Source organism: Ostrea edulis, chromosome 1 (genome assembly GCF_947568905.1).
Source record: "Ostrea edulis chromosome 1, xbOstEdul1.1, whole genome shotgun sequence".
NCBI classification, from domain to species: domain Eukaryota; kingdom Metazoa; phylum Mollusca; class Bivalvia; order Ostreida; family Ostreidae; genus Ostrea; species Ostrea edulis.
Window position 1 is genome coordinate 46,106,419 of NC_079164.1, and position 26,497 is coordinate 46,132,915.

At 34.9% G+C, this 26,497-nt stretch overlaps 1 protein-coding gene across 1 annotated transcript; it reads right to left on the reverse strand.

Annotated features, from left to right (window-relative positions):
• Positions 1–882: 882 nt before the first annotated feature.
• Positions 883–24,456, reverse strand: LOC125654432 (testis-specific serine/threonine-protein kinase 5-like). Its single transcript, XM_048884422.2, has 11 exons — positions 24,172–24,456; positions 15,763–15,870; positions 15,420–15,619; positions 15,250–15,305; positions 15,023–15,155; positions 5,050–5,168; positions 4,767–4,900; positions 4,399–4,594; positions 3,595–3,839; positions 1,465–3,479; positions 883–1,356 (listed from the first exon to the last, which is right to left on the reverse strand). The coding sequence occupies exons 1-10, from the start codon at positions 24,403–24,405 to the stop codon at positions 2,964–2,966; spliced, it is 1,941 nt and encodes a 646-aa protein (XP_048740379.2). The 5' UTR covers positions 24,406–24,456; the 3' UTR covers positions 883–1,356; positions 1,465–2,963.
• Between the last annotated feature and the right edge of the window lie 2,041 nt (positions 24,457–26,497).

The window sequence follows — 26,497 nt, forward strand, 5'->3', positions numbered from 1 at the left end:
TTTATGTTCAGAATTGTCAATCATTATATACATAGTGCATTGTAGATTAGTGCTTTAAGATAAAGTTATGATAAAAAATGTTTACAGTTGTTATGTTTTCAATTGTAGGACCCTTGCGGTAGTAAAGATAAAGCTTTGCTCAGCAAAAGTATCTAAAAGTAATCTGTAATTGTAATTGATTACTTTTCAAAGTAATTGTAATTATAATCAATTACATTTCAAAATAGATGTAATTGTAATTATAAATTTCAATGTAATCTGTAATTATAATCGATTACTTTGAATGTAATTGACCCCATGTCTGTTGTAGATGATGACAAAACTGAAGGTTTTCAGTCACTCATTCAGGGGGTTAAATCTATGTCAGACATCGCTTCTATTTAGGTTATCACAATAACAGCAAACGAGGCAACTCACATGCATACAACACTAAGCTTTGGAAAATTGTTCATTCAGTTAGAATAGAGTCTATTTTCGAGTGTTTAAGAGATGCTAAGGAAACTGCAACTTCAAATCATACTGGATATAGGTAAATTTTTGCCTCCTGTTTTTTTGGGGGGGTGGGGGGTGGGGTCGCTTTACACATGCAAACAGACTAGACTACCGCGTACAATGTGTACCGCATTGTGATTTATCTCGGAGAACATTACCTAAACTGCATTTAAAGTCCATCAAAATAATATAACGGCGGGTGTGACCGGTCGACAGGCGATGTTTACTCTTCCTAAGCATCTGATCCCAACTATGGTATGTCCAGGGGCTCGTGTTTGCCCAACTCTTTATTGCATATTCATTATAGAAGTTATTAAATTGATCACTGTTCGTTATCGTCACCTTTCATACTTCCGTAGCTTATTATAAATGTAAAGACAATAAAAGAGCAAATGATCTTTACTGACATACATGTAACATTCAATGTTTACAAGCACATATATACTGGAAATAACATGTACAAATCATGTACAATGATTTCTTTCCACAGTCAACACAAACGATTTCACAAAGCACTGCTGGATTTTATTGTACATTTGAATTTTCTAATGTTGTAAAGATAGAATTGTCAATCATCAAGGTGTTAAGTTGTCAACACATACCACTGTGAAGGCGCTTTGCTGCATTTTATAGTACATCACCATGTTTACTTCTAAAAAGTGATTTGAATTTGTTAAGTACTAGTTTCTATTGTGAATCACGTGAATATATTTTGACGTATCATGTTCCCTACAAGGAGTGTAGATGTCTGGGCTTTCTTCTCCACAGAAGCTGACTCCTACATGTACATACAACTGCGCCGACTTATTCCTGTCCTGTGATGACAATTCTGCCACATCCGTCCATCTACATCCATTACAATCTCTACATAATTCAATAAATATTGAAAATATAGAACCGTTCAGGCATAAAGTTAATAAATGTAGCTGATATTTGTAATGATTGACATTTATAATAAATAGCATACAATACCTTTGTATTCTTTATTATGGGTTCAATTTCAAAATTCGTATTCTCAGAACTTTTCTAGTCCTCCATTTGGATTTTCAGTTCCGTTCCACTTCCGGGAATGTTGATAGGATAAGGTGACAACATACCTGCTAAACTTAGAAATGAAAAAAAAAAATGTAACCAGACATTGAATTCAGGTGAACTCCAACACTCAGAACCAAACATATTTCAGTTAGTTAACCGCCGTAAAATGGCTAAAATATTGCCAAAACGGCATAAAACCGTAATTAAACAATTTCAGAATGCTTATTCTGTATGATTTCCTCATTTTCCCTTTTAAAAGAAACGGAAACTATGGTTTTAGGAATGTGTTTCTTATTTTATTTTAGCTGAGGAAAACGGTTCTTTGTATTCACGTAACTTTGACAGCGCTTGCCTCTTGACAATTTTCGATATTGATCTGAAAATAAAGAAACATTCGTCCTTTCAGATCTACTGTCATAGGGACACCAAACCCTAGCTTTATCAAATTATCAAATCGTTTAGATTTTTCTTCACTTACTTACACGAATGTCTACATTTAATACGTTTTCCCCTTATTTTTTCGATGTGGAGTCCTTCCAACTATTATAGGATCCATACGACAAGTTATATATTAATAGTTAAAATCTCTACTCACCATTTTGCCAAGTTTTGGGGTTTTCCATTGGTATTCAGTATTTGAATACATTCCGCCCTATCACTAACAATCACTTTTAGAATATCTTTTGTTGCAGGGTCCTTGTTATATTTTGCCTTCATCTTCAACAATCTTGCACTTCATGCACGAAAATGCAGAATTTAAGAAGGTTACAGTTATGAAATTATTGTCCGTATGGGTGGAATCACCGTATCAATAAAGGTTTGGTTTTCCTTCTTAATCTACGTGATTGGAAGTTGGGTAGTTTCACATCTAATCCGGAGTAGAGGCCACACAATGTAGCCGATTATCATGGTTGTCATGATAAGAAAAACGCTTATTTGAATCAAGGACATTGCCATTTTTCTAATTATCGACAAGAAGATGAGTTTTAGAGAAAACTACTTACTTCTCATCCATGGTGAACTTTCTTACCATCCTATTACCCTGTCTCTACTGCATTTGGAACATTCTGCGAGATACAGCGTATATGCTGTGTTGTTTGGTAGTACTTTGTGTTAATTCTGTTTGTTTGTTTTTTTCAAGCTGGAATTCTGATCTCTAAGAATACAATCCAATAATGTAACAACAGACTGATTTCATTATTCTAAAAATTTTAAACTATATATCTTGTGTACAAGAATCTGAGAACGTTTCCATGGAAACAAACAGGACTCCTCAAGTAGTGATTTTAATTGATACGTAATAAGGTTATTACTATATACCACCTTCTTCGTGACTACATGGCGATTTTCCGGTAGGTTGAACAATCGCCCCTTTGATGAGTTCGTGGATTTCCCCACACTGGGAGCCATATTATAAGCTTTAGACATGCCAGGACTTAAATTTTGACTATGCTTCTTTTTTCTGCTTCTTTGAGGAAAATCAGTCGTCGTCTCTGTTGTTGAACTGCAGGTTTAGATATAGCTGGCGGACAAGGTTTAGATGACGTTTGCTGCACACAAGGTTTGGGTGGCTGATAAGGCACGTTAGATTTCGCTAGTGGATGTGGCACACCAAGTTTAGGTAGTTGATAAGGCACGTTTGTCTTCACTAGTGGATGTTGTGCACTACCTTTATGCGGTGGATGTGGCACTTTAGATTTAGCTGGAAGAGGATGTGCCCCTTGCTTTAGTGAAGGGGGGTGCACTCTTTGCTGTTGCTTGACTTGAAATGATGGATATACTTCTGGTGGTTTTGGAACAGTACAAACATTTTTTGGTACTGTAGAGACTTGATGTAAATTTTTACGTTGTGAAGTAAAACCCACACGGCTGGTTTTTGACTGTTTAGGAACAGCGCGATTCTCTTCGGGTCTCGTTGTATTCTTATTATAATGTTTGTCTTTTTCCAACACCTAGAAAATTATACGTATAACATTATAGATTCGTTATGTTAAATCTACGCAAGGCAGATCTAGAGTACATTCACACAGTCATTATATTGATGTATTTCGCATAAAGATGACTTACTTCCTTAATGAGCCAGAATGGTATTTGTTCTTTCTGCGTCCGGCGTGCACCATTCGCTAAACGAACATCTTCCAACTGAAGTTTCCTTTCCACGATAGCTTGTACCACTTTATTGGGAGCTACATTTTGGCGAGTCTTTGTGCTCTTTGCCTTTTGTCCCTTCCTGTCTGTTTGTTGAGGGCGAGCTGTTGTAGAAGGTTTTTGTGTCACTGACATTTTATTTGGGGTTTTTGAATTTTTGCCATCTACAAAAATCAGAAAAATGTAATGAAAAGCTGAATCATTTATTCTACCATTGAAATTTGAATTAGAATATTCATTTACTTCTATAGATAGAATTACGTAATGAAACAGGTAATAACGAATAGTTCACTTGATAAATCGCCTATAAGGAATATAAAATAGAAATTTGGGTAAACACGGACCCCTGGATACATCAGAGGTGGGACCAGATGCCTTGAAGGAGTAAGCATCCCCCGTCCACCGGTCACACCCGCCGTGAGCCCTATATCTTGATCAGGTAAACGGAGTTATCCGTAGTCAAAATCAGTGTGCCAAAAAGGGCCTAACAATCGGTATGAAACACGTCAGACAGCATTTGACACAATGATAGGGTGTATATAATAAAGTATAAGTAGTAAATAATATTGCATTAAGATGTTTTGTGCCGTGCTCATTTGACCCAATGAAAGGTTGTATTGGCAAACTAGATTGTTATAACGACCATAGAATTTGCGAAACGCTGACTTTAAACGAGACTGTTGGAACCCCTATATGATATTTTTAGAAATGAATAAGACTCACGTAACGGACTTTTGAGAGTAACTGTCTCTCCCGCATTGCGGTTAATTAAAACCGTCCCATTAACAGTTCTTGGCTTGGTTGATGCAGCGCATTTTTTGCTGAGTGAATGCGCCTTGCGATCTGCAGTTCTCCCCGCTTTACTAGTTGCGGTAACGTTCGGCGAGGCTTCAGGAACTTTGAGGGAACACTGTGTCTGCTAGCAATAATTTTAATAATTAATGACGATATACATGTATCAAAATGTCAATTTACTCAGCAGAATAAAAATGTTATGGTACAAATGTTTGCAAAAAAATGTGAATGCTACATTTAAAGTTGCATGGGAAACGCTTTTTATATTGATCGAATGAAATATTTCGGTCACTCGCCTCCCATTTGGGACGATTTAGTTGTCTTCGAGCTGGTTTACTTCCATTTAACCACGGATCCTCCAGTACCTCTCGGATAGATGGACGATGGTTTGGTGCAAATTGCAGCATCTTCTTTATTAACTCTATGCAGTCTATCAGAAAGGAGAAATTTTACATTGATATATCATGTATCCTTTAATTTAACCTACTCAGAAGGACGGCTTCTGCGAATGTTAGCTATATTTCAATGAGATCTATTGTACTATCATTTACTAATAAATACAGCATTAACCGATATTACCAGATGAAATGTTTGGCCGAAATTTCAACCTCTGCAACTTCATGTCTTCGTCCATTGCCGAGAGTTGTGAGTGGTTGTATGGAAGTCGACCGTTCACCATGGCAAACAAAGTGACTCCTCTGAAAACAAGTTTATCATAGAGATGTATCGCCTCACTGTTACTTAGTGATTTAAAATGAAAGTAACACCTTATGGTTGTTACAGTGTGATATTAATTCTCATAGACGTAGGGTTCCAAATTCTTCGATTCACCTAATCGCATACAGGTATTAAGATAGCTCATTACACTAAAATTTTATTTAAAGGCTCGTTAAAACACCTCTTAAGAAGCATGAATTCCCTATCGAAAGAGTGATACAAGCTATCAATTATTTCATATGCATTTTTTTGTGATTTTCCCCGGAATGACAAAAAAGGTGTTTTGTTTGCAAATAAGAGATTCTCGAGTCCAAATTTCGCTGTGATTTGGTGCATGATATGAATATTTAATAAAACTTGCCTAAAAGATTCAGACATAAACGTTCTAATTAGAAAAAAAAATATGGAAATTGAAAACGTTATTTGGTAATATTTTAAAAATCTAAGGATAAAATCTTCTGTACTTTCAAAACTGTTCTCCATCTCTATTTTGATTCCTAGATAATATTTCTATTGATCTCACATGCCAAAGAAAGAACATGTATGTTGTTTAACGATGTCCGAATTATCCATTTTCATGAAGTTTTAGTCATAGATAAAAAAACAAAACAAAAAAACAAGAAGCCCATGGACCACAACTCTTACCTGACTCAACCTCGTCCTGATGTTTCTCAGACAATTAAAAAAAAAGATTCTATCCTCGTTATTTCCACGAAGAATTTTGAACCCATATTATAATCTTGCGCAAGCCAAAAGGGGTCATGACTTAATCGAAATAGCACGTGTCATGCTAAATTGCATCCCCACAAATAAAACTTGAATCCATTCAACCTTGATTGATTGTAAATTGTTTAATGTCCCTCTCGAGAATTGTTCACTCATATTGAAACCTCACCATTGCCGGAAAAGTGCCTATTTAAAGTTCACGATTCTTTGTTATGTAAACAATGCTCGTGCCATGTTTTTTTTGTTTTTTTGTTTTTTTACATTATAGATTGCTTAGAAGAAACAATCTAATTAAAATTAGATGTTAGATCCGCTCACATACTCGCTATACAAACATATAACAACATTCCATAGAGGGTCACTTCAGAGGTCAATGATGCATAACAAATTTACCAATCGTTACAAAGGCAGAAGTGTCATCAGCATCCAATGAGAATCCTCATTATATACTGTATTTGGTTACTTATGAAAGATGGCTAAAAAGTAGAAATGAAAGCGATTAAAACTGTTTTTAAAGATATTTGATTACGAGGCTTTGAAAATGAAGAACAGATACTTAAATGTCTTTATTGTTGAATTGTGGGATGATACCCTACCGATATGGAGCAGGAAATTTGATTGGCTGTTGCAAATTTGATCTCAGACGTGACCCTCTATAGGATGTTGTTAGGTGTTTGTGTAGCGAGTATGTGAGCGGATCTAACATTTAATTTTAATTAGATTGTAGAAGAAAATACCATGTGTAAAACAAAATGAGATCTGACAAACACGAGAAACTGTTTACGTTTGTTCAGAATCAACTAGTAATTTTGAAAGAAAAAAAATCTGCTTTAAACGAAACTCTTACTTGTATATTTAACCTACATTGTATGTCAACAAAAACATGGCTCGAATCTTGTTTACATATAACAAAGATTTGTGAGCTCTGTATCTCTCTTGTAACTCGACAACTGACATTCAAATTGTCGATTTCCTGATTATCAAGTTTAATATATTGTATATGATAGGTGAAGATAACGAACAGTGATCAATCTCATAACTCCTATAAGCGATACAAAATATGATTGTTTTACGCCACACCCAACAAGTGGCGCCAATACAAAATAGAGAGTTGTGCAAACAAGGACCACTGGATATACCAGAGGTCCCTAGGATGAGTAAGCATCCCCTGTCGACCGGTCACACCCACCGTGAGCCCTATATCTTGATCAGGTATAGCGAGTTATCCGTAGTCAAAATCAGTGTACCAAGAACGGCCTAACAATCGGCATGAAACACGTCAGACAGGATAAGTTGCATATAATAAAGTATAAGTAGTAAATAATATTGCATTAAGATGTTTTGTGCCGTGCTCGGGTGTACTAGTTGTCGGTAGAAAGAATTTTTCGAAGGAAGGTACGAGAAAAAAGACGTGGATAATTTTTTGTTGGAGGAAGAACTTTACCTTTAATAAAACACTCAGTCAACTTTTCAAAAACTGCTTGGACAGAGACCCTGATAAACTGCGAGAAAATGGATATATCGAAGCTATAAGCACTGGTAGGCCTAAAGCATACTTCTGTTTTGGTCTTCAAATTCAATACACACTCGGATTAACTGACCTTCACCTTGTAACAACATATACAATGTAACTTGTGCTCCCAGTTTCTACCAACTGGTAGATTTACAAAAATTTTAAAGATAGAAAATAATTGACCTTTTAATTATATCAATGATAGAATATTGTATTTCCTAACTTTAAATTAATTTATAAAATTATTTCCTTATTGAACTCGTAACATCTTGAGTGCCTCAGTATAACACCGTGCTCCCACCTCCTACCGACGTGCAGATTACAATTCAAAAGTAACTAGTACTTATTGTAACGGGGACCGTTACAGATGTTCCCCAAACATTCCCCTATTTAGAAAGTGGTGTTATTTGTTTCAGTACCAGTGATTTTGACCATATGAATCTGTGAAGAGTCTGAATATATAACTATTTTATAACGTTCAGTTCATTTCATGCTAAAACAAATCAGTTATAGACATCTGAAAATTCTACGCACATGCAAGTCCGCACACGCACGTGCTGGTGAATAATTTGACCATCTCGAAACATGGCAAGTCTTACTATATGAGTAAAAAAGAAGTTTCACAACAGTTCAATGAAAACCGAGAAATTAACAGCAACTCAAAACTACAAAGACCGAAATCAATGCACGTGCAAACACGTGCGCGTGAGTACGACACAGCAATTTTGTTGATGCTATTCAACAGACATTTGAACTATATACTTATTACATAAATTTGATATTGATTGCCTCATTTATAAGAAAGTTATGGGAATTTCAAAATCGTCCAATCAGAATTAAGTACACGTGCATGCGCGTGCAGGAAAGTGATTTTGACACCATCAATGAATGGAGAGGCGCCCAAAACAAATCCACAACCTAAATTTCAAACCTATTCATTGCAATCTAAAAATGTTATACATGTAGACCAATACTTGAATTTAGACGTTAAAAATTACAATGCACGCGCATTCACACGCACGCGATTTTGATAATGGAATATTTGTTGATACCATTCCATAGGCATTTATATCATACATCTACAGGGTAAATTTGAATTCATTTCAATTTTTAATTCAATAGTTATGGCCATTTTAGTACCCGAAAAATGAAAGAAAAACTATGCACATGCATACACGCGCACTTGAGTATGACTGAGCATTAATGTTGATGTTGTTCAATAGACATTTGATAGATATACTCACAGTATAAATTTCATATTGTTTCCATCATTTATATTAAGAAAGTTATGGCGATTTGAAAATCCTCCAATTAGAATTTAGCACACGTGCATGTAAGTGCTGAACAGTAAATATGACTATTATATATTTTTGTTAAGAATCCCAAGTGACTGAAATTTTTTAAACCGTCTGTACTTTCACAATCACAGCCATTATGATATTTATGACTAATTACCCAAAAGAGATGGAAGGACCCATAACGATTTAGAGACTCAAATACTAATATTTATCAATATTAATTCACTATAGTACATAAATTATGCTAATAACAAGTCTTTATGAATATATAAATGTCTTATTATGTCTATTTTTATCTAAATCACATTATCACAGGTGTTTGACGATTTATAATAATGATGTCAATGTGGGTAGTTAGTGGCACCGATGAAAATGACTGTTATAAGTGAAAGAACAGACGGTTTAAAATTTTCAGTCACTTGGAGCTATTACGGACTTCATTTTATGAATTGGGGTAAGAAATTCATTTTAAAAATGATATCTTATGCTGCACATTCTATGCAATAGCTTTTTGCAATGCTCAAACATTCTGTTTAGTCGTATAGTGCCAGGGCCCAGCTAAAAGTCGACCAAAAAATAACAGGCATTTTTCCGAGTTCATTTCTGCATATCTTGGGAAGTATACGGAATTTCGGGATGAACTTTGGTAGTAATGTAGATTGATTATGAAATTAAAATACAAAGTAGAATTTAATATCAATTAATTTATTATTTTTACATCGGCTAAATTGGGTACCCTATATATAGAGTTCTATACCTTTACTCTTTATATAGTAAATTCGATCCCCAAGCGATGCAATTGCCTGTGGGGCCTTGTTGTCAACAATGTAACGTATTCTAATTGTCTAATCCAAAAATAAATAATGATTGCATTGTTTATTTTAGAAAAACAGCACCAATTACAAATGTATAAAGGAATAACATTACTAAACAGTTTGTAGACAGTGACCCATATAAACATTATTTACTCGCAATATTGCCGATTTCATATACGCTTTACTCACTATATTTGGGTATTTACATCGATATATGTATGCACTGGTGGCGAAAACATATAAAACTAGGAAAGTTTGTCAACATCGATTTAAATGTTGCCCATGGTGAATAAATTAGGCCCCTAAAAGCTGAGTTTTTAATAATATCTCGCACTGCTTTCACAATCAAAGGGTGCATGTGACGTCACTGTACCACGTGACTACCTACAGTACACGACACGAGTTTTATGCGTGTTGCACGCAACGCGGTGGAAAAAATTTCTCCAAAACACGGTGGACCTTTAGAATTGTCGAAACCTTTGAAGTCCTATCTTTCCGAGCGAGCTAGACATTGAAGTCCACGGAGGATCTCCGTGGATGCCACCGCGCATCTCCGTGGATGCCACCTGTGCCTCCGTCAATACCGCCGTGTACCTCCTTGTGATAAAATATTGAAATAAAATAAATAGTATATCAAGAATAAAATTTCCGATTTTACAATTTTGGTAGAGGCCTTCCTGCTCTATATCACAAGGCATTTAGTTTTTCTTAAAGATGTGCAGTTGTAGAGAAGTTGAAAATTTGTCAATTTTGGGCAGTTTTTGCCCCACCCATAAGGTCCCAGGAGTGCAGGAATCCTGAAATTTACAATTTATGTCCCTTTTGTCCAAAAGATGTTTCATACCAAATTTGAAAAAAAATTGGAATGATAGTTATCAAGAAGTTAAAAATGTCTATTGTTCACACATTACATGTAAATAACTGACCATTTTGGCCCCACCCTGATACCAAAACCCCTACCCCTGGGATCATCAAATTGACAATTTTGGTAAAGGGCTAACTGTTTTTTCAAAATATCTATTGAGTTTCACTTTAGTATCAATAGCACTAAAGATGTTATTTATTTGTTTTACGCATAAATACTATAATCCAAGTTTGGCCCCGCCCTGGGGTCAGAACCCCTACCCCGGGGATCATGAACGTTACAATTTTGGTAGAGGCCTTTCCTGATCTACATCACTATGCATTTAGTTTTTCTTACACGTGTGCGGTTCTTGAGAAAAAGATTGTTGAAAATTGGTCAATTTTGGGCAGTTTTTGCCCCGCTCCTAGAGCCTCAAGGGGCTGGAATCCTGGAATTTACAAATAATGCCCCCCTTGTTCCAAAGATGCTTCATACCAAATATGAAAAGAATTGGACTGGTAGTTATCAAGAAGTTAAAAATGTTCAATTGTTAACGCACCTCGCAACCAATTGCAATAGATCACCTGAGTAAATTCAGGTGACCTAAAAAATTCATGGACACGAATCAAATTAATTAACATAAAAGAAAAAAGATAGTTAAATTTTCTTAATGAATATTGTACGGTTGAAAAAGAAAAATGTAAATTTTTCTATGACATACTTTTTAGTAAATTGTGTTTATATCACCTAAGCACCACAGTTTGTATCACAAAGCGCTCGGCATCAGGTGTGAATGTCACGGACCCTCAAATTTGAAGCCCTTCACCGGTCTTGATAACGTCTCCATATGAGTGAAAAATTTCTCGAGAGAGACATTAAGCAAGATACAATCAATCAATCAATCATATAACTAATTTGGACCCATCCTTGAGTCAAAACCCTGGGTTGTGAAATTCATCATTTTTTGTACATTATTTTCTACTATTTCTAATTATGCATTCAGATTTCATACAGTATCAGCAACTTTACACATAAATACTATATACTAAATTTGGCCCCACCCTGGGGTCAGAACTCTTACTCCAGGGATCATCAAATTTACAATTTTGGTAAAGGACTACCTGCTCTTTTTTAATATCCATTTAGTTTCAATTTAGTATCATAACTCTAAAAAAAAAAAAAAAAAGAAAGATGTTATTTAAGTGTTTTACACATAAACACTATATAGTAAGTTTAGTCCCACCCTAGGGTCGGAACCCTTAACCTGGAGGTCATGAAATTGAAAATTTTGGTAGAGGTCTTCCTGCTCTACATCACTATGCATTTAGTTTTTCTTACACATGTGCAATTCTAGAGAAGAAGGTTTTTGCACATTGGTCAATTTTGGGCAGCTTTTGCCCCGCCCCTAAGGCCCAAGGGGTGAAGGAATCCTGAAATTTACAATTTATACCCCCCTTGTTCCAAAGATGTTTCATACCAAATTCAACGAGCATTGTGAGATTATTCAAAGTTCATTATGTAGGTTATGGTAAAAGGGAAAATTGGGGAACCAAGATAGGAAATCAACTACTATTCGAGTAGAGACTAGACCAGGGGGAAAAAGAGAAATTTAGAATTAGGTTTAGGTCTTTAATCAAGTCAATAAATTGTGAGATGTAGGTGATCATGAATAATTTAGTTATATTGTTGTATAATTATCCTAGAAGTTTTAATGAGTGTAGTACAGTATCTACAGAGGTAAGAAACTTGGATGTAAACTAATAATTCATGCTATTTTTCTAAGTTCAAGGGCCATAACTTGATGAAAAATCAACGGACCGAGACGAAATTGGAACTTGATCTGTAACTTGTTTTAGAAAAGCAATGTACCAAACACAATGTATCAAATGAATATCTGCAAGCACAACCAAACAAAAGACCGGAAAACTGATAATTCATGCTATTTTTCTAAATCCAATGGCCATAACTTAATGATAAATCAACGGACCGAGAGGAAATTCGAACTTGATCTGCAACTTGTTCTGGCAAAGCAATGTACCAAATATCAAATAAATATCTGCAAGCACAACCAAAAAAAGTCTGGAAATTTGATAATTCACACTATTTTTTAAATTAAGTCCAAGGACCATAACTAAGTAGAAAAATCAACGGAGAGGGACCAAATTCGAACTTGATCAGTAATTTGTTTTGGCAAAGCAATGTACCGAATATAAAATAAATATCTGCAAGAACAGAGAAAAAAAGTGCGAAAAACTGGACTGACGGACGGAGCACAAACCTAAAGTCCCCTTCGACTCCGTCGGTAGGGGACTAAAAAGAATTGAAATGGTAGTTATCAAGAAGTTAAATATGTCTATTGTTCACACACTTAATAACTGACCATTTTGGACCCACCCTAATACCAAAACCCCTACCCCTGGGATCATCAAATACCTCCTCTTTCTAAATATCCATTTAGTTTCAATTTAGTATCAATAGCATTAAAGAAGATGTTATTTATTAAGTGTTTTACACATAAATACTATATGTAAAACTTATACGGTACCAATTTTGATGCACCAGATGCGCATTTCGACAAATAATGTCTCTTCAGTGATGCTCAACCGAAATGTTTGAAATCCGAAATAACAATGAAGTTTTAGAGCTATTATAGGGGAAAACAGTGTGCCAAAAAAGTGGAGTCAAATTCGTCTAAGGATAAGAGCTATGCGTGAGAGAGATAATCCTTAATTTCGAAATGAATTTCTAAATTTTGTAACAGCAATTAAATATACATCCGTATTTTCAAGCTAGTAACGAAGTACTTAGCTACAGGGCTGTAGAGACCCTCGGGGACTAACAGTCCACCAGCAGAGGCCTCGACCCAGGGGTCATAATGTAAAACTTATACGGTACCAATTTTGATGCACCAGATGCGCATTTCGACAAATGTTTTTTCAGTGATGCTCAACCGAAATGTTTGAAATCCGAAATAACAATGAAGTTTTAGAGCTATTATAGGTGAAAACAGTGTGCCAAAAAAGTGGAGTCAAATTCGTCTAAGGATAAGAGCTATGAGTAATTTTGGCCCCGCCCTGGGGTCAGAACCCCTACCCCGAGGATCATGAAATTTACAATTTGGTAGAGACATCCCTGATCTACATCACTATGCATTTAGTTTTTCTTACACGTGTGTGGTTCTTGAGAAGATTTTAGAAAATTGGTAAATTTTGGGCAGTTTTTTCCCGCCCCTAGGATGCAAGAGTCCTGAAATTTACAATTTTTGTCTCCTTTGTCCCAAACATGCTTCATACCAAATTTGAAAAGAATTGGAATTATAGTAGTTATCAGGAAGTGTATGTTTTAGCGTGCCTTACAGGTAAACGAAGGTAGCCTTTCATGTGGTAAACAATAGTTTGTATGATTTGACAATTCAATCTAACTACTGTAAACTTTATTGTATACCCTTTGAAATATATTTATATTTAAAATATAATTGATATAAAATCTTTTTCCCCCTTTAGCATAAAATTGTATTATATATTGCACTACATATTCGTTAATGTATAACATATATTTGAATATGTAGAACATTGTAAGGAAATAATGTTAATGAATGATTTTTATATTTGTTGATATTGAATTAAATAAAAGATAAAAAAAAAAAAAAGGTTATCAAGAAGTTAAAAATACAGTAAAACTCGAATATAACGAACACGAATATAGCGAAATTACGGCTATAGCGAAGTGAAAACGATTTCCCCGGCAAATTCTTTATATATTCTATATAAAAATCTGCGTCTATAACGAACACGGATATAGCGAATTTACGGATATAACGAAGTAAATTCCTATTCCCCTTGAATTAAAAATGAACGTAAAAATCACCTTTTATAGCGAATTTATTTTTTTCATATTAAACTCTTTGTGATTTTAACAATCATTTTCCATGGACTTAAAGGATCCGCACTTATTACAAAATTTATGTTTGTATTTTTTCAAAAAAGGTTGTTAACGCAAAACAATACTTACACATACGTTTAGGAAATATATTGTCGGTATTGTTTACTATTCTCGTTAATTAAATTTGAAGTTTGATTGCATTTATTTTATCCTACACTCCTTTATTTGTGTAAAGCAACAAGTAAATGTCAATTGCAATAGACTGTACATGTATGTATTGCGCAAACTTTTGTTGACATTTCTCTCTCAACATGTTCTTACATGGCTTAATAATCCATCAAAATAAATTATCATATATAAATCAACGTGTATATTTCTTGTATAAAAATATATAGGCTTAATTTCTTTTAAAGACAGTACAAACGCAAGTATATCGATTGCTGCTTTCTTAGAGAACTGATACATGTAGAACAAATCAGTTTTATAACGAATTCGTTATATTTGAATTATGAATTCGCTATAAACGTATAGCGAATTATGCTTATAGCGAATTTTTATAGAGGGTCCCCAGAAATTCGCTATATCAGAGTTTTACTGTATTTATATTCAATAAAGATTGTCAACGCACGACGACGGACGACAACCAATTGCAATAGGTCACATAAGTAAACTCTGGTGACCAAATAAAAGAACAAGTCTAAAGTTTTACTTGTATATACAATGACAAGAAATATATATTTAAAGATTAATAACATACAGACTCCAAATATCAGATTGGAAACCGTTGTAAGAGTCGGCAGTCATCACTTCCGGAGCAGTAAATGAAAATGTTCCACAACGGGTTTTCAGCATCTGGTTACTTTCGTTGCAACGTTCAGAAAACCCAAAATCTAGATACAATGAAATAATCAACATAAACTTGTTTATACAAGTTAGTATATGTACCGCAGAACAAATCTCAAATAACCGTAACACAATACTGACCGGTTAGCTGTATATTATGGTCTTTGTCAAGCAAAATGTTTTCACATTTTAAATCCCTAAAATTGAAAAATTGTTATAATACATGTATGTGCGTGAAAAGTAGAGAGAGAGAGAGAGAGAGAGAGAGAGAGAGAGAGAGAGAGAGAGAGAGAGAGAGAGAGAGAGATTACCTGTGTACAATATAAGCACTGTGCATGTGATGTACGGCCTCGCAGAGCTGTTTGAAAAGTTTTTTAGATTTAGGTTCGCCAATTCCTCTTTCATCTCCTCTCACGTGTCGATTGATCAAGTCCACCAAATCGCCATTCGGACAATAATCCATCACTATGTACGCATTTTCGCGTGTCTGCATAGTTTCGTATATGCGTACCTACAGCACGATGTGTTAAAATATCTTATTAACCTGCTATTTACATCTTCACTTCAATGTCATGAGTATCTATTCTCTGGAATTTTTTAATCTTAAACCTTTCCGTATAAATGAGAAAAATTTCTTGAAAGCAAATATCTTACCACGTGTTGATGGGATTGAAGTTTCCAGTGATTTTCCAATTCCCTTGGGAGGCATTTGTCGAGGAAATCTTTGGATACCTTTAGCTTGTTGATTACCTTAATGGCAACCTGATTGTGAAAAAGATTTTTTTTAAAATGACTGCAGAGAAGTCTCTGAAAATGGAGGTCTAACCTGGTAATAGTTTTTATTGGTATACAGAAAATATATCATATGCTTTCTAATTCCTTTATAAATGAAGATAGTACACGTGTTGTGTTGCTGAATTTAAACAAATCATTTCTTTAACATTGATTACAGGAGGAGATAAGAGCCATATGTGGTGCCAATGTTTCAAAACATGAAAGCTACTAGTTATAAATAAGTACATGTATAAATTTCGTCAAGACGATGTCTTATAAAATAAAAAAAACCTATGTAATCAGGATTACGTATGCAAGCTTCTAAAGCAACAGTGTCTCCGTTTTCAGTAAATTTGGAGTTGATAATAAAAACAGATTTTTAATTTTATTTTAATATTTTTATTCTTTTAAAAATACTTTTTATTTTGGAAAACATGAAGCGCTTATTTGCTTAGGACAACTTCACACCAAAATTGCAGCTGTCGATACACAAGAGCTTGTACTGCGTATAGTCAGTTTTTAAATCGAGGCAAGCTACTGACAAACAAGTTGATGGTACATCATGTACAGGGGTTTCAACAGTCTCGATTGAAGTCAGCATTTCCGATTTTCGCAAATTATATGGTCTTTAAAACGATCTAGTTCGTCAATGCAACCTATCATTGGGTCAAATGCTGTCTGACGTGTTTCATACCGACTGTTAGGCCGTCCTTGGCCCACTGATTTTGACTACAGATAACTCCGTTTACCTGACCAGGATATAGGGCTCACGGGGGGTGTGACCGGTCGACAGGGGATGTTCACTCCTCCTAGGCACCCAATCCCACCTCTGGTGTATCCAGGGGTCCGTATTTGCCCTACTATCTATTTTGTATTGCTTATAGGAGTTATGAGATTGATCACTGTTCGTTATCTTCACCTTTCAGCTCACAGAGATAGACAAGTACAACTCATTATGCCTCAAAATTCCCAAGCTTCTTTTTCTTAATTTGTCGTAAAGGAGGTGGGGGTGGGGGTAGTGTATCATTTATAATGCCGAACTTCTATGTTTTAAAATATCTGGAAGGTAAAGGTGGGTGAAGCCCTTTGATACATGGCTTCAATACATGACTTAGACATTACATTATTACCATTCACTTGTATTGTAAATGTAAAAAAAGAAACAGGTAGCGGTCACCAAATATACATTGTATAATAATTATCCATACTAATTCTACGTGTCTAGTATTTGAGTATATATCGTGTAATGATAATTTACGAATTATATGTGCTGTTAAATTGATTGTTAATATTGTCTTCACCTTTCATGGAGTCACAATCATTAATTGAAAAGGTATTAAGTGATTTAAATATCGTCATGCAGTGTGACAATTTAAAGCTTCAAAATTAACAGCACATGTATATTGTTTTTGAATTATCATAACACATTTTCTGACCGGTATGCACCTCAAATTCCAGGCATATGGAATCAGACGGGCCGGGGTGTTTCCGCACTTTTGTTAACAGCCACAATGTTCAGTTATTCATATATGAAAATAATGATAATATACGTTTGGTGACAACTCCCAACCCCTCGTCGTTATAGAAGTAATGGCAACAAGCATTCTGAGAGTATTGCATGGCAATACATAGTTCCCTACCGGTCCCAAAAATTACTGGACCGGAACAATAATCGAAGTTTATTTTGTAGGTTATGGTTAAGGGAAAATTGGGGAACCAGGATCATGAGGATAGGAATGGTTGGAAATCAACTACTATTCAGGTACAAAGAGTAGACCAGAAAAAGACAAACTTATAATAAGGTTTAGGTCTTTAACCAAGCCCCCCCCCCCCCCTGCAGGGGGGCCATGATTATAACAAACTTTAAAGTACATCTGCACTATATCAGAAAGCTCTCATGTAAATCTCAGCTTTTCTGACCCAGTGGTTCTTGAGAAGATTTTTTAAACATTTTACCTGTAAATTTGTATGTAAAATTGTGGCCCCATCCTACACCCAAGGAATCATGATTTTAATAAACTTGAATCTGCACTATTTCAGAAAGCTTCCATGTAAATTTCAGCTCTTCTGGCTCAGTAGTTCTTGAGAAGAAGATTTTTAAATGACCACACTCTATTTTTGCATCTTTGTGATTATCCCCCTTCTGAAGTAGGCATGGCCCTTCATTTGTACGAACTTGAAAGCCCTTCACCCAAGCAAGGATGCTCTCTGCCAAGTTTGGTTAAAATTGACCCAGTAGTTCTGGACTGTAAAAGGGATCGAAAATGTAGAATGTTTACAGACAAACGGACAACAGGCGATCAGAAAACAAAAAAAAAAAATGGGGGGGACGCTATTTTTCTAAGTCCAAGGGCAATGACTTGGTGAAAACTCAACGGACCAAAACCAAATTCGAAATTTATCTGTAAATTGTTTCGGTAAAGCAATACAATATATATATATATATATATATATATATATATATATATGTGTGTGTGTAGCTCCGTGAGGAGAGCACTCTAGAAGAGATTATATCGAAGATTTATCCCAATATATATATATATATATATTTCTAAGAACTCGAAATTGATTTGTAACTTGTTATGGAAAAATAATGTACCAAATGTCAGAATATCTGCAAGCATTACCAAAGAAGTCCGGAAAACTGATAATTCATGCTATTTTACAAAGTACCAAATATGAAAGAACAGAGAACAAAAGTGCGGAAAACCGATTTGCAGGACTGACGGACGGACGGAGTGCAAACCTGAAGTCTACTTCGATTTCGTCGGAAGGGGACTAATAATGTAAGGTCGAAGTCATAAACTGAATCCATGTACCCCACCACAACGATTTAAGAAATGGAAGTTCGAGAATATATTTCGGCAGTACGTGTACTTATTGGTACATGTATTTTACCCCCTCCCTTCACGAATTAATAATAAGAAGGTTGGACATTGTTTTGTCAGAGATATATTTAGTTATGCGTCAACCCACCCACCCCTTAGGAATTTGAAGATCGACAACAATAATATATACAACGTATTGTCATAAATGAGTCAACTCTCACATTTTACTCTATATATTAATTGATTGAAAAATATTCTTTGTTTGAACAAATTAATTTTTGCTCGAATTTTTATGAAATCTGAAATATCTATCACAAAACATCTGGGCATAAATACTATTCATGATTTTTAAAACTTTCACCAATAATTGTAGAAATATAACTAATGAATGAAACTTTAACATTAAGCACTCCGTCTCCTTATATAATCTTTGTAAGAATGGAACGAAAACATGGAGTGTGGTGATCTTACAGTCATATAATATATATATATATATATATATATATATATATATATGTCAAACTTATACGGTACCAATTTTGATGCACTAGATGCGCATTTCGACAAATAATGTCTCTTCAGTGATGCTCAACCGAAATGTTTGAAATCCGAAATAACTATGAAGTTTTAGATCTAAATATAGCCAAAAACAGCGTGCCAAACAAGTGGAGCCAAATTCGTCCAAGGATAAGAGCTATGCATGAGGGAGATAATCCTTAATTTTGAAATGAATTTCTAAATTTTATAACAGCAATATATTATATATATATATATATATTAGTGATGGGAATCGTTGAAAATTTCATAATCGATGATTGGTTTACTGTAAGTAACTAATTATCGATTATAATCGGACATAGAGAAATTCTATAATAATTCAAGTAATTCAACAACAAAGTGTAAATAAATATTTTGTACGTTTATATTTGTTGCTTCTATAACTGAGAGAGTGTAAGTGAATATTTTCTGTGTGTATTTGTTATTCTTTTAATTACATATATAAAAGTCGCAAAAAACGGATATCGTTTGCTTCAGTTATATCCCCGTATATCAAAGTTACATGCAAGGTGAAGATAACGAACAGTGATCAATCTCATAACTCCTATAAGCAATATAAAATAGATAGTTGGGCAAAATTAAAATATAATTAACGTTCAGCAAAGCAATACAAGGAACGCAATTCATTTTCACTGGTATTAAACCGATGATAGTAACGATCGTTACTATCATCCCAAGATGGTGGAAGGAAATTCCGGAAAGACCACGTTTACTTATTATATCTATTTGTATTGTTTATTTGCGAATGATATGTAAGTAAGAAATATCATACACTAGCAACAATTACGATCAGGTGTTATTTTATCTTTTATACGGCTCATATGAACAGAAAATTCGTCGTTGAAAAAACAGCGAGGATGATAGTAACGGAAATGAATGATGATAGTAACGTAAGAACTTTCGTTACTATCATCCTCGCTGTTTTTTCAACGACGAATTTTCTGTTCATATGAGCCATATAAAAGATAAAATAACACCTGATCGTAATTGTTGCTAGTGTATGATATTTCTTACCTACATATCATTCGCAAATAAACAATACAAATAGATATAACAAGAGGTACTGTGAGCAATGCTCACTAAGAATACCCTCCGCTTACCCCAATCTCCCAAAGGGTGTTGGTAATAGGTATAAAGCACCTCTTTTCTGAGTGTAAAAAACAAATGGCATGACAAACCTTGAGTATTCTCGTTTGTAGGGAGAAATGGATTATCTAGGAACACAACATTTCCATGCGATGAAAAATGCCGTTAAAGAATTTAAATGGAAACCATATTGCTACTTCGATGTCCAGTGCGCGGGACCTTTGACCTTAAAATGGATAGGGAACATCTTCATCCCATGAGTAGTCCATATGTATGATATGGTGACTGTAGGTGGAAAGGATAACGCTTTAGAGCCCGGAAACCATATTGCTACTTCAATGTCCAGTGCGCTTGACCTCTGGACCCCCAAATCGATAGGGAACATTTTCATCCCATGGGTAGTCCATATGTATGATATGGTGACTGTAGGTGGAAAGGATAATGCTTTAGAGCCCGGAAACCATTGCGTCTACAGACGGACGGACGAACAGACAGACAGACGGACAACCCGATTCCAGTATTACCCCCCCCCCCCCCAACTTGTTGCGGGGGGTATAATAAGTAAACGTGGTCTTTCCGAAATTTCCTTCCGCCATCTTGGGATGATAGTAACGATCGTTACTATCATCAGTTTAATACCAGTGATTTTATTAACAACAAACATAAAAAAGATCTGTCACCAACTGAAAACACGATATGCACGTGCAAAGTAACCGTGGCCTTTGAAAGCAGGTTTTATCTGTGTAATTCACACATGGCTTTGCTAGTATCAATATTCTCTTTGATGAATGGTCCATCTTTTATATGCTTGAATCAAAGTACGTCTATCTCAGCATCTGACCTAGCGAACATGCTTTATTCCCCGTGTATTTTCGTGTGCCCCGTCATTGCGATAAACAAAAAATTGAGGTTACTAGATAGGTCACAGCATGCAGCAGGAATATTCTTCAAAAACTACAGTCGTTGAGAAAAACAAAATCTAAAAACCGATTAATTGGAATAAAATTTGGTAAGCGGCAAATGTAGTACGACCGAAACCCGAATGCCGAAAGTCCCGGATAGCGGTATTTTCGAGTTTTCTCTCTTAATGCTGCATGTAATAACATATAATTTGCAGAGGTTACTGTTTGTAACCTAGGTACATAAAAAACATAAACTTTTTCTGAGAATTCTTCTACAAAAGTACCAAACCAGAGTTTTCACCTGCCAAAAAGCGGTAAATCTAGTACGTTTTATAAATGTCGGAACCCAAACACGGTCGAAGACACGGACCGATTTCCACAGTCCCTTTGTAAATACTGGGTTTTAAGTAATCCTATTCATGCAAAATATATTGATTAAGACTACATTTTATGTTTGTATCATTATTTCCACAACACAGAATAATAAAAACTGCTGTATTTTGTAATCGTGATATTGTTTTAATCGGAACAAGTAGGTCTCCTTAGTTTGGTAAATTTGTACCTAAACAGCGTACGCGTACATGTAAAACGATAGTTGAGGATGTCTGTCGGTAATTAGGCATGATTACAGCATTAACCATTGATTCCGTTGCCCAGCTCTAACCACGCGACGGTTCCCCATTCACCCATTCATGCTATTTTGAATAAAACTTTAAACTCCGAAAGTAAAGAAATTATATTCCCTAAAGTAAATAATGTAACCCAAAAAGTGTGCTTTTACAATATTTTGTCATTTTGATTAAGAAAGAAAAGGGAAATATGATAGTACAGTCGTTAATCGTCTTGACGATGGAATGATAATATTAAAATTTGTCGTTCTTCTTCGATAAATTACATATAAATTACATGTACATATGATTACTTTAAATCACACTTCGTATGCATTAGTAGCCCACACTGCATCAAAATAATAATTGAATTATAAAATTATTCAATTAATTCAATAACGAATATGCTTCAACAACCGAAGTTTAAAAAGAAGCACACTATTTATAGTGTATATATATCAAAGTGGATTGAAATATTGCAAAAAAGTGTGTGTACTACACATGTATAATTACAAATAATATGTAGGGTGATACAATAAAATGCGCATATAAATGCACCATATATGCAATTGCGATTTATTTAAGTCACCTTAGATATCTAGAACTCATTCTGATTCACTATTGTCTATAATGCTAAAACGCGGACTTTCGGTAGATCAAAAGATCGGCGACCGTGTTCGGCATTTATAAAACATACTAGATTTACCACTTTTTGGTATCCGAAAACTCTGGTTCAGTATCTTCTTTACAGAATTCCCCAAAAAAGTTATATGATTCTTGTTTAATAGGTTATCACAATAAGTTTGATGTCATTCTATCGACTATTAAGAAAGAAATCATGCAAAAATCGTTATCCGGGACTTTCGGGTTTCGGCCGTTCTACATTTACCGCTTACCATAAAATTTTCATAATTAAGCGCTTAGAATTTACCAACAATCGACTGATTATAATCGATGATTGGAACACCACTAATATATATATATATATATATATATATATATATATATATATATATATATATATACATATACACACACACATGTATATATATCTGCATGACTGTTATATATATATATATATATATATATATATATATATATATATACATGTATACATGTATATATATCTGCATGACTGTTTAGGAACAATAAATTATTTTTATTTTCTGCTTGTCGAGAATTTTTTATTATGAAGTCATCAGATTGTCTTTGGCTGCCCCCTCCCCTTGTTGATAAACGGTGCTACGTGCCTGAATATACATTTATGTACAACAGTCTTGATGAGTCTAGGAAATGCGGGTTTGGCAGTTGAGGCTAGTTACCGCAGCATTATTTAACTAATTAGATACAAAATAACTGCATATATAGCAGAACCACATCATGTAATTAAAAATCGAACTGCTAAAAATAACATATCAATAGCATATAATACCAGAACTGCATATGTGTATGTGTTATGTAATCACTTCTTTCTTTACTTATATATGTATATATATGTAGTATTTGTATATATTTTCATCCTGCCCCTTGATTGGAAAATAAAATATGTTGTATTATAGATCCACACCTTGTAATCTGTCAACAGCATATAATGATAAAATCACCGCACATAATTGTATATCAACAACACATAATGTTAAAGGAATGTTATGGCATATATAAATATAACATATAGAATACGGTGATTTTAAAACCACAGCACATAATTACATGAAATTCCACATTGTCACATCACATAATTATGAAACCACAGCACATAATAATGATTGATTGATTGCATCTTGCTTAACGTCTCGCTCGAGAATTTTTCACTCATATGGAGACGTCACAAATTCAAATTTAGGCCTATCCTCGGTGCTTATGGCCATTGAGCAGTGAAGGTTCTTTAGCGTGCCACACCTACTGTGACACGGGTCATCCGTTTTTAAGGTCATCTCCGAAGACCCGTGACATTCACACTGTTTGGCGATGGAACTGTCACTACCTGTTTTAACGACTTCGGTCTGTCGCGGCGGGATTCGAACCCCGGCCTCCCGCATGCGGGGTGAACGCTCTAACCTCACATCATACAATTATAAAACTACAGCAGATCATGTACGTATGAAATCACAGCACCACAGCATATAAGTATGAAAACACATCATATGATTGAATAAAATAAGACAGCTAGGGCGTTCTTTAAATAAACGAAATTTAATCATATGACCTTATACTGAACTACACTGACCTTGACTTGCATAAATAGTGTTAATTTTATTGTATATCAAAGAGCATAAATGCTTGGTGAAGAAAAAAGATAAACCTTACCGACAGAACACAGGCATTCCCTGTCGAATCCGCATCAGCCTTGTAGCGGGCTAACTTGCCAGGCATGATTTCGGCGAGCACGACTTTGGCGTAGCCTCCCTGACCCAGAAACTTAACGAAGCGGTATCCGTGTTGATACAATTCTGATTTGATGATATCAATAGAATTTAGATGTTTGTTTTCTATTGTACATGTATGCCTTCCGCTCTCTTCTGATGGAGTTGACGAAATCATGATTCCAACTTTACTTCAGTGTGAAATTGAATGCTTCCCGAAGTACTAGGGGATCTGTTGTTTGTTCAGTGTGACGTCACAATACTTTATGACATCATGACAAGATCACCGAGAAACAGTCCTTATATGGTGAAATATACGGATCACCTCGGCCGATTCCATGTAAGATACCGGACTCTGCCGAAGTTTGCCGAATGAAAGATTGTGTATTGAATACATGCGCGAATACAGAGAGAGAGAGAGGGGGGGGGGGTTATGATTATTTTCTGTCTCGCTTTAGTCCACCAACTTCATATAAACTCTTATATAAGAGAATTAAGGACCCTCCATCGATATTTTATCATAGGCCTACATGTAGGAGAGTTAATCAAATAATGATATTACTTATAAGTATATAGGCCTAAATATGACCGTGACAAGTGATGTGATGAAACATCGTTACTTTTCCATTAGCATATTCATACTTATTTCAGAATTGCTGATAAGAAAAAGAATCCCATTTTGATGTTCTACGATGATTAGGGACCGGGCAATATTTATTGGGGGTTGGGTCCGATGCATTCCATATTACCAGTTTTTAAAAAAAATGACCCCCCCCCCCAAACCCCCCCCCCCCCCCCCCCCCATCTTTTATCTTCTAAGTTTAGCCTAGGCCTACCAAGAAGTTGCTGTCCTATAGCAGATGTGTAAAAAAACAAAAAACAAAAACAAAACCTGTGTCCTATCTAAATGTAGTGAAAATGAAGAGACGTCGCGCACGGTACTGGTGTTACTTTCATACGTGCATTAGAAAATGCTTCCGCTGTGTTTACACAGATGTATATTTTGTGGATTATTAAAGTCTTATACATCAATGACAAGGAAAATATATAAATAATGATAATAACTTATATAAAATATAATTTACAAGTATTACATTAGCAATAACGGAGTTATATACACGCAGATGTCGTCATTTTTCGATGTCCCGCGTTACATGAAATACGCATACGCTTTATCCACAGATTAATAAAATGATTGATTTTGTCCCAAATAACATAAGAATTGGTGTATGATTGTGACGTCCTTATCTAAAAACCATAAACCAATTACTTTAAACATTCAGTTCATAGAATTGATATAGCGACCTTAAGAATGTCAAACACAGTGGTGTCCCGTGTTTGTAGATAGACTGCAAATGCAAACCATCATGACCAGTAGCATGCCTAATACAGGGTGTAAAGTATTTGATTTCAATTTTCCAAATTAATCTGATTGTATGTAAATAGGTTTTCCAATTTTGTCAGGAAGTAATTTTTTATGTTGACCTGATTTGAAAACGCGCCATATTTGCTGTACTCACTGTGGTGTGCTTGAGCTGTTTTCTTATATTCAATGATGTATCAGAAAATGATCACGGTAATTATCAATTTAATAGTGTTGTTTTAATGTGTAAACTTTATGTGTTTCTTTATAGTGTATTTACAGTTATTTATAAAAGGTAAATTGTCAGTTCAAGTATGTAAACAAAAGTCTAACACATGTCAGAGTGTAGATGTCACATTTCATTTTGCTTACCTTTCTATAAGTCATGCATTAATTGTCAATGTATGAAGTATTATCAGTTAAGCTCGACATTTCAGTCAGTAATAATTCTTTATCATACCGAGCGAAGCTCGGACGGGCCGAAGGCCCGTCCGCGAAGCAAGGCTCTAAAGGTAACACGTATGTAAAAGAAAAAAGTCAAAATCAGCAAAAGAAAAAGAGATAATCTCTATATACGTTCACTGAAATTTTCGTGATCCATATGGGCGCCGCCATTTATTTTTTCATTACCCGCTTCAACAGTTATTCGTGTTTTCTTTTGAATGCCAATAATAGAAGACTCTGACGTGCACTTCTAATTTAAACACTCAGTTTGTTCAAAGTGAATAGTATAATTATCATTGTAACAGGGTTTAGTACATAAATACATATAAAACCGTAATACGACTAAATAGATGAACGAGTTCATGAGTTTCTTTGAATAAGAATATACGATAAAATTACGGTTACTTTTATACCATTTTGAATTCATTGGTTAATTTTGTTTAGTTTTAACGGCCTTTTTCAT

Coding starts and splice junctions, on each gene's coding strand:
- LOC125654432 (XM_048884422.2), bottom strand. CDS start 24,405: ATGATTTCGTCAACTCCATCAGAAGAGAGCGGAAGGCATACATGTACA. Junction 15,306..15,419: donor AGTGCTTATATTGTACACAG/GTAATCTCTCTC, acceptor TTTCAATTTTAG/GGATTTAAAATGTGAAAACA. Junction 15,156..15,249: donor CCATAATATACAGCTAACCG/GTCAGTATTGTG, acceptor CATTGTATCTAG/ATTTTGGGTTTTCTGAACGT.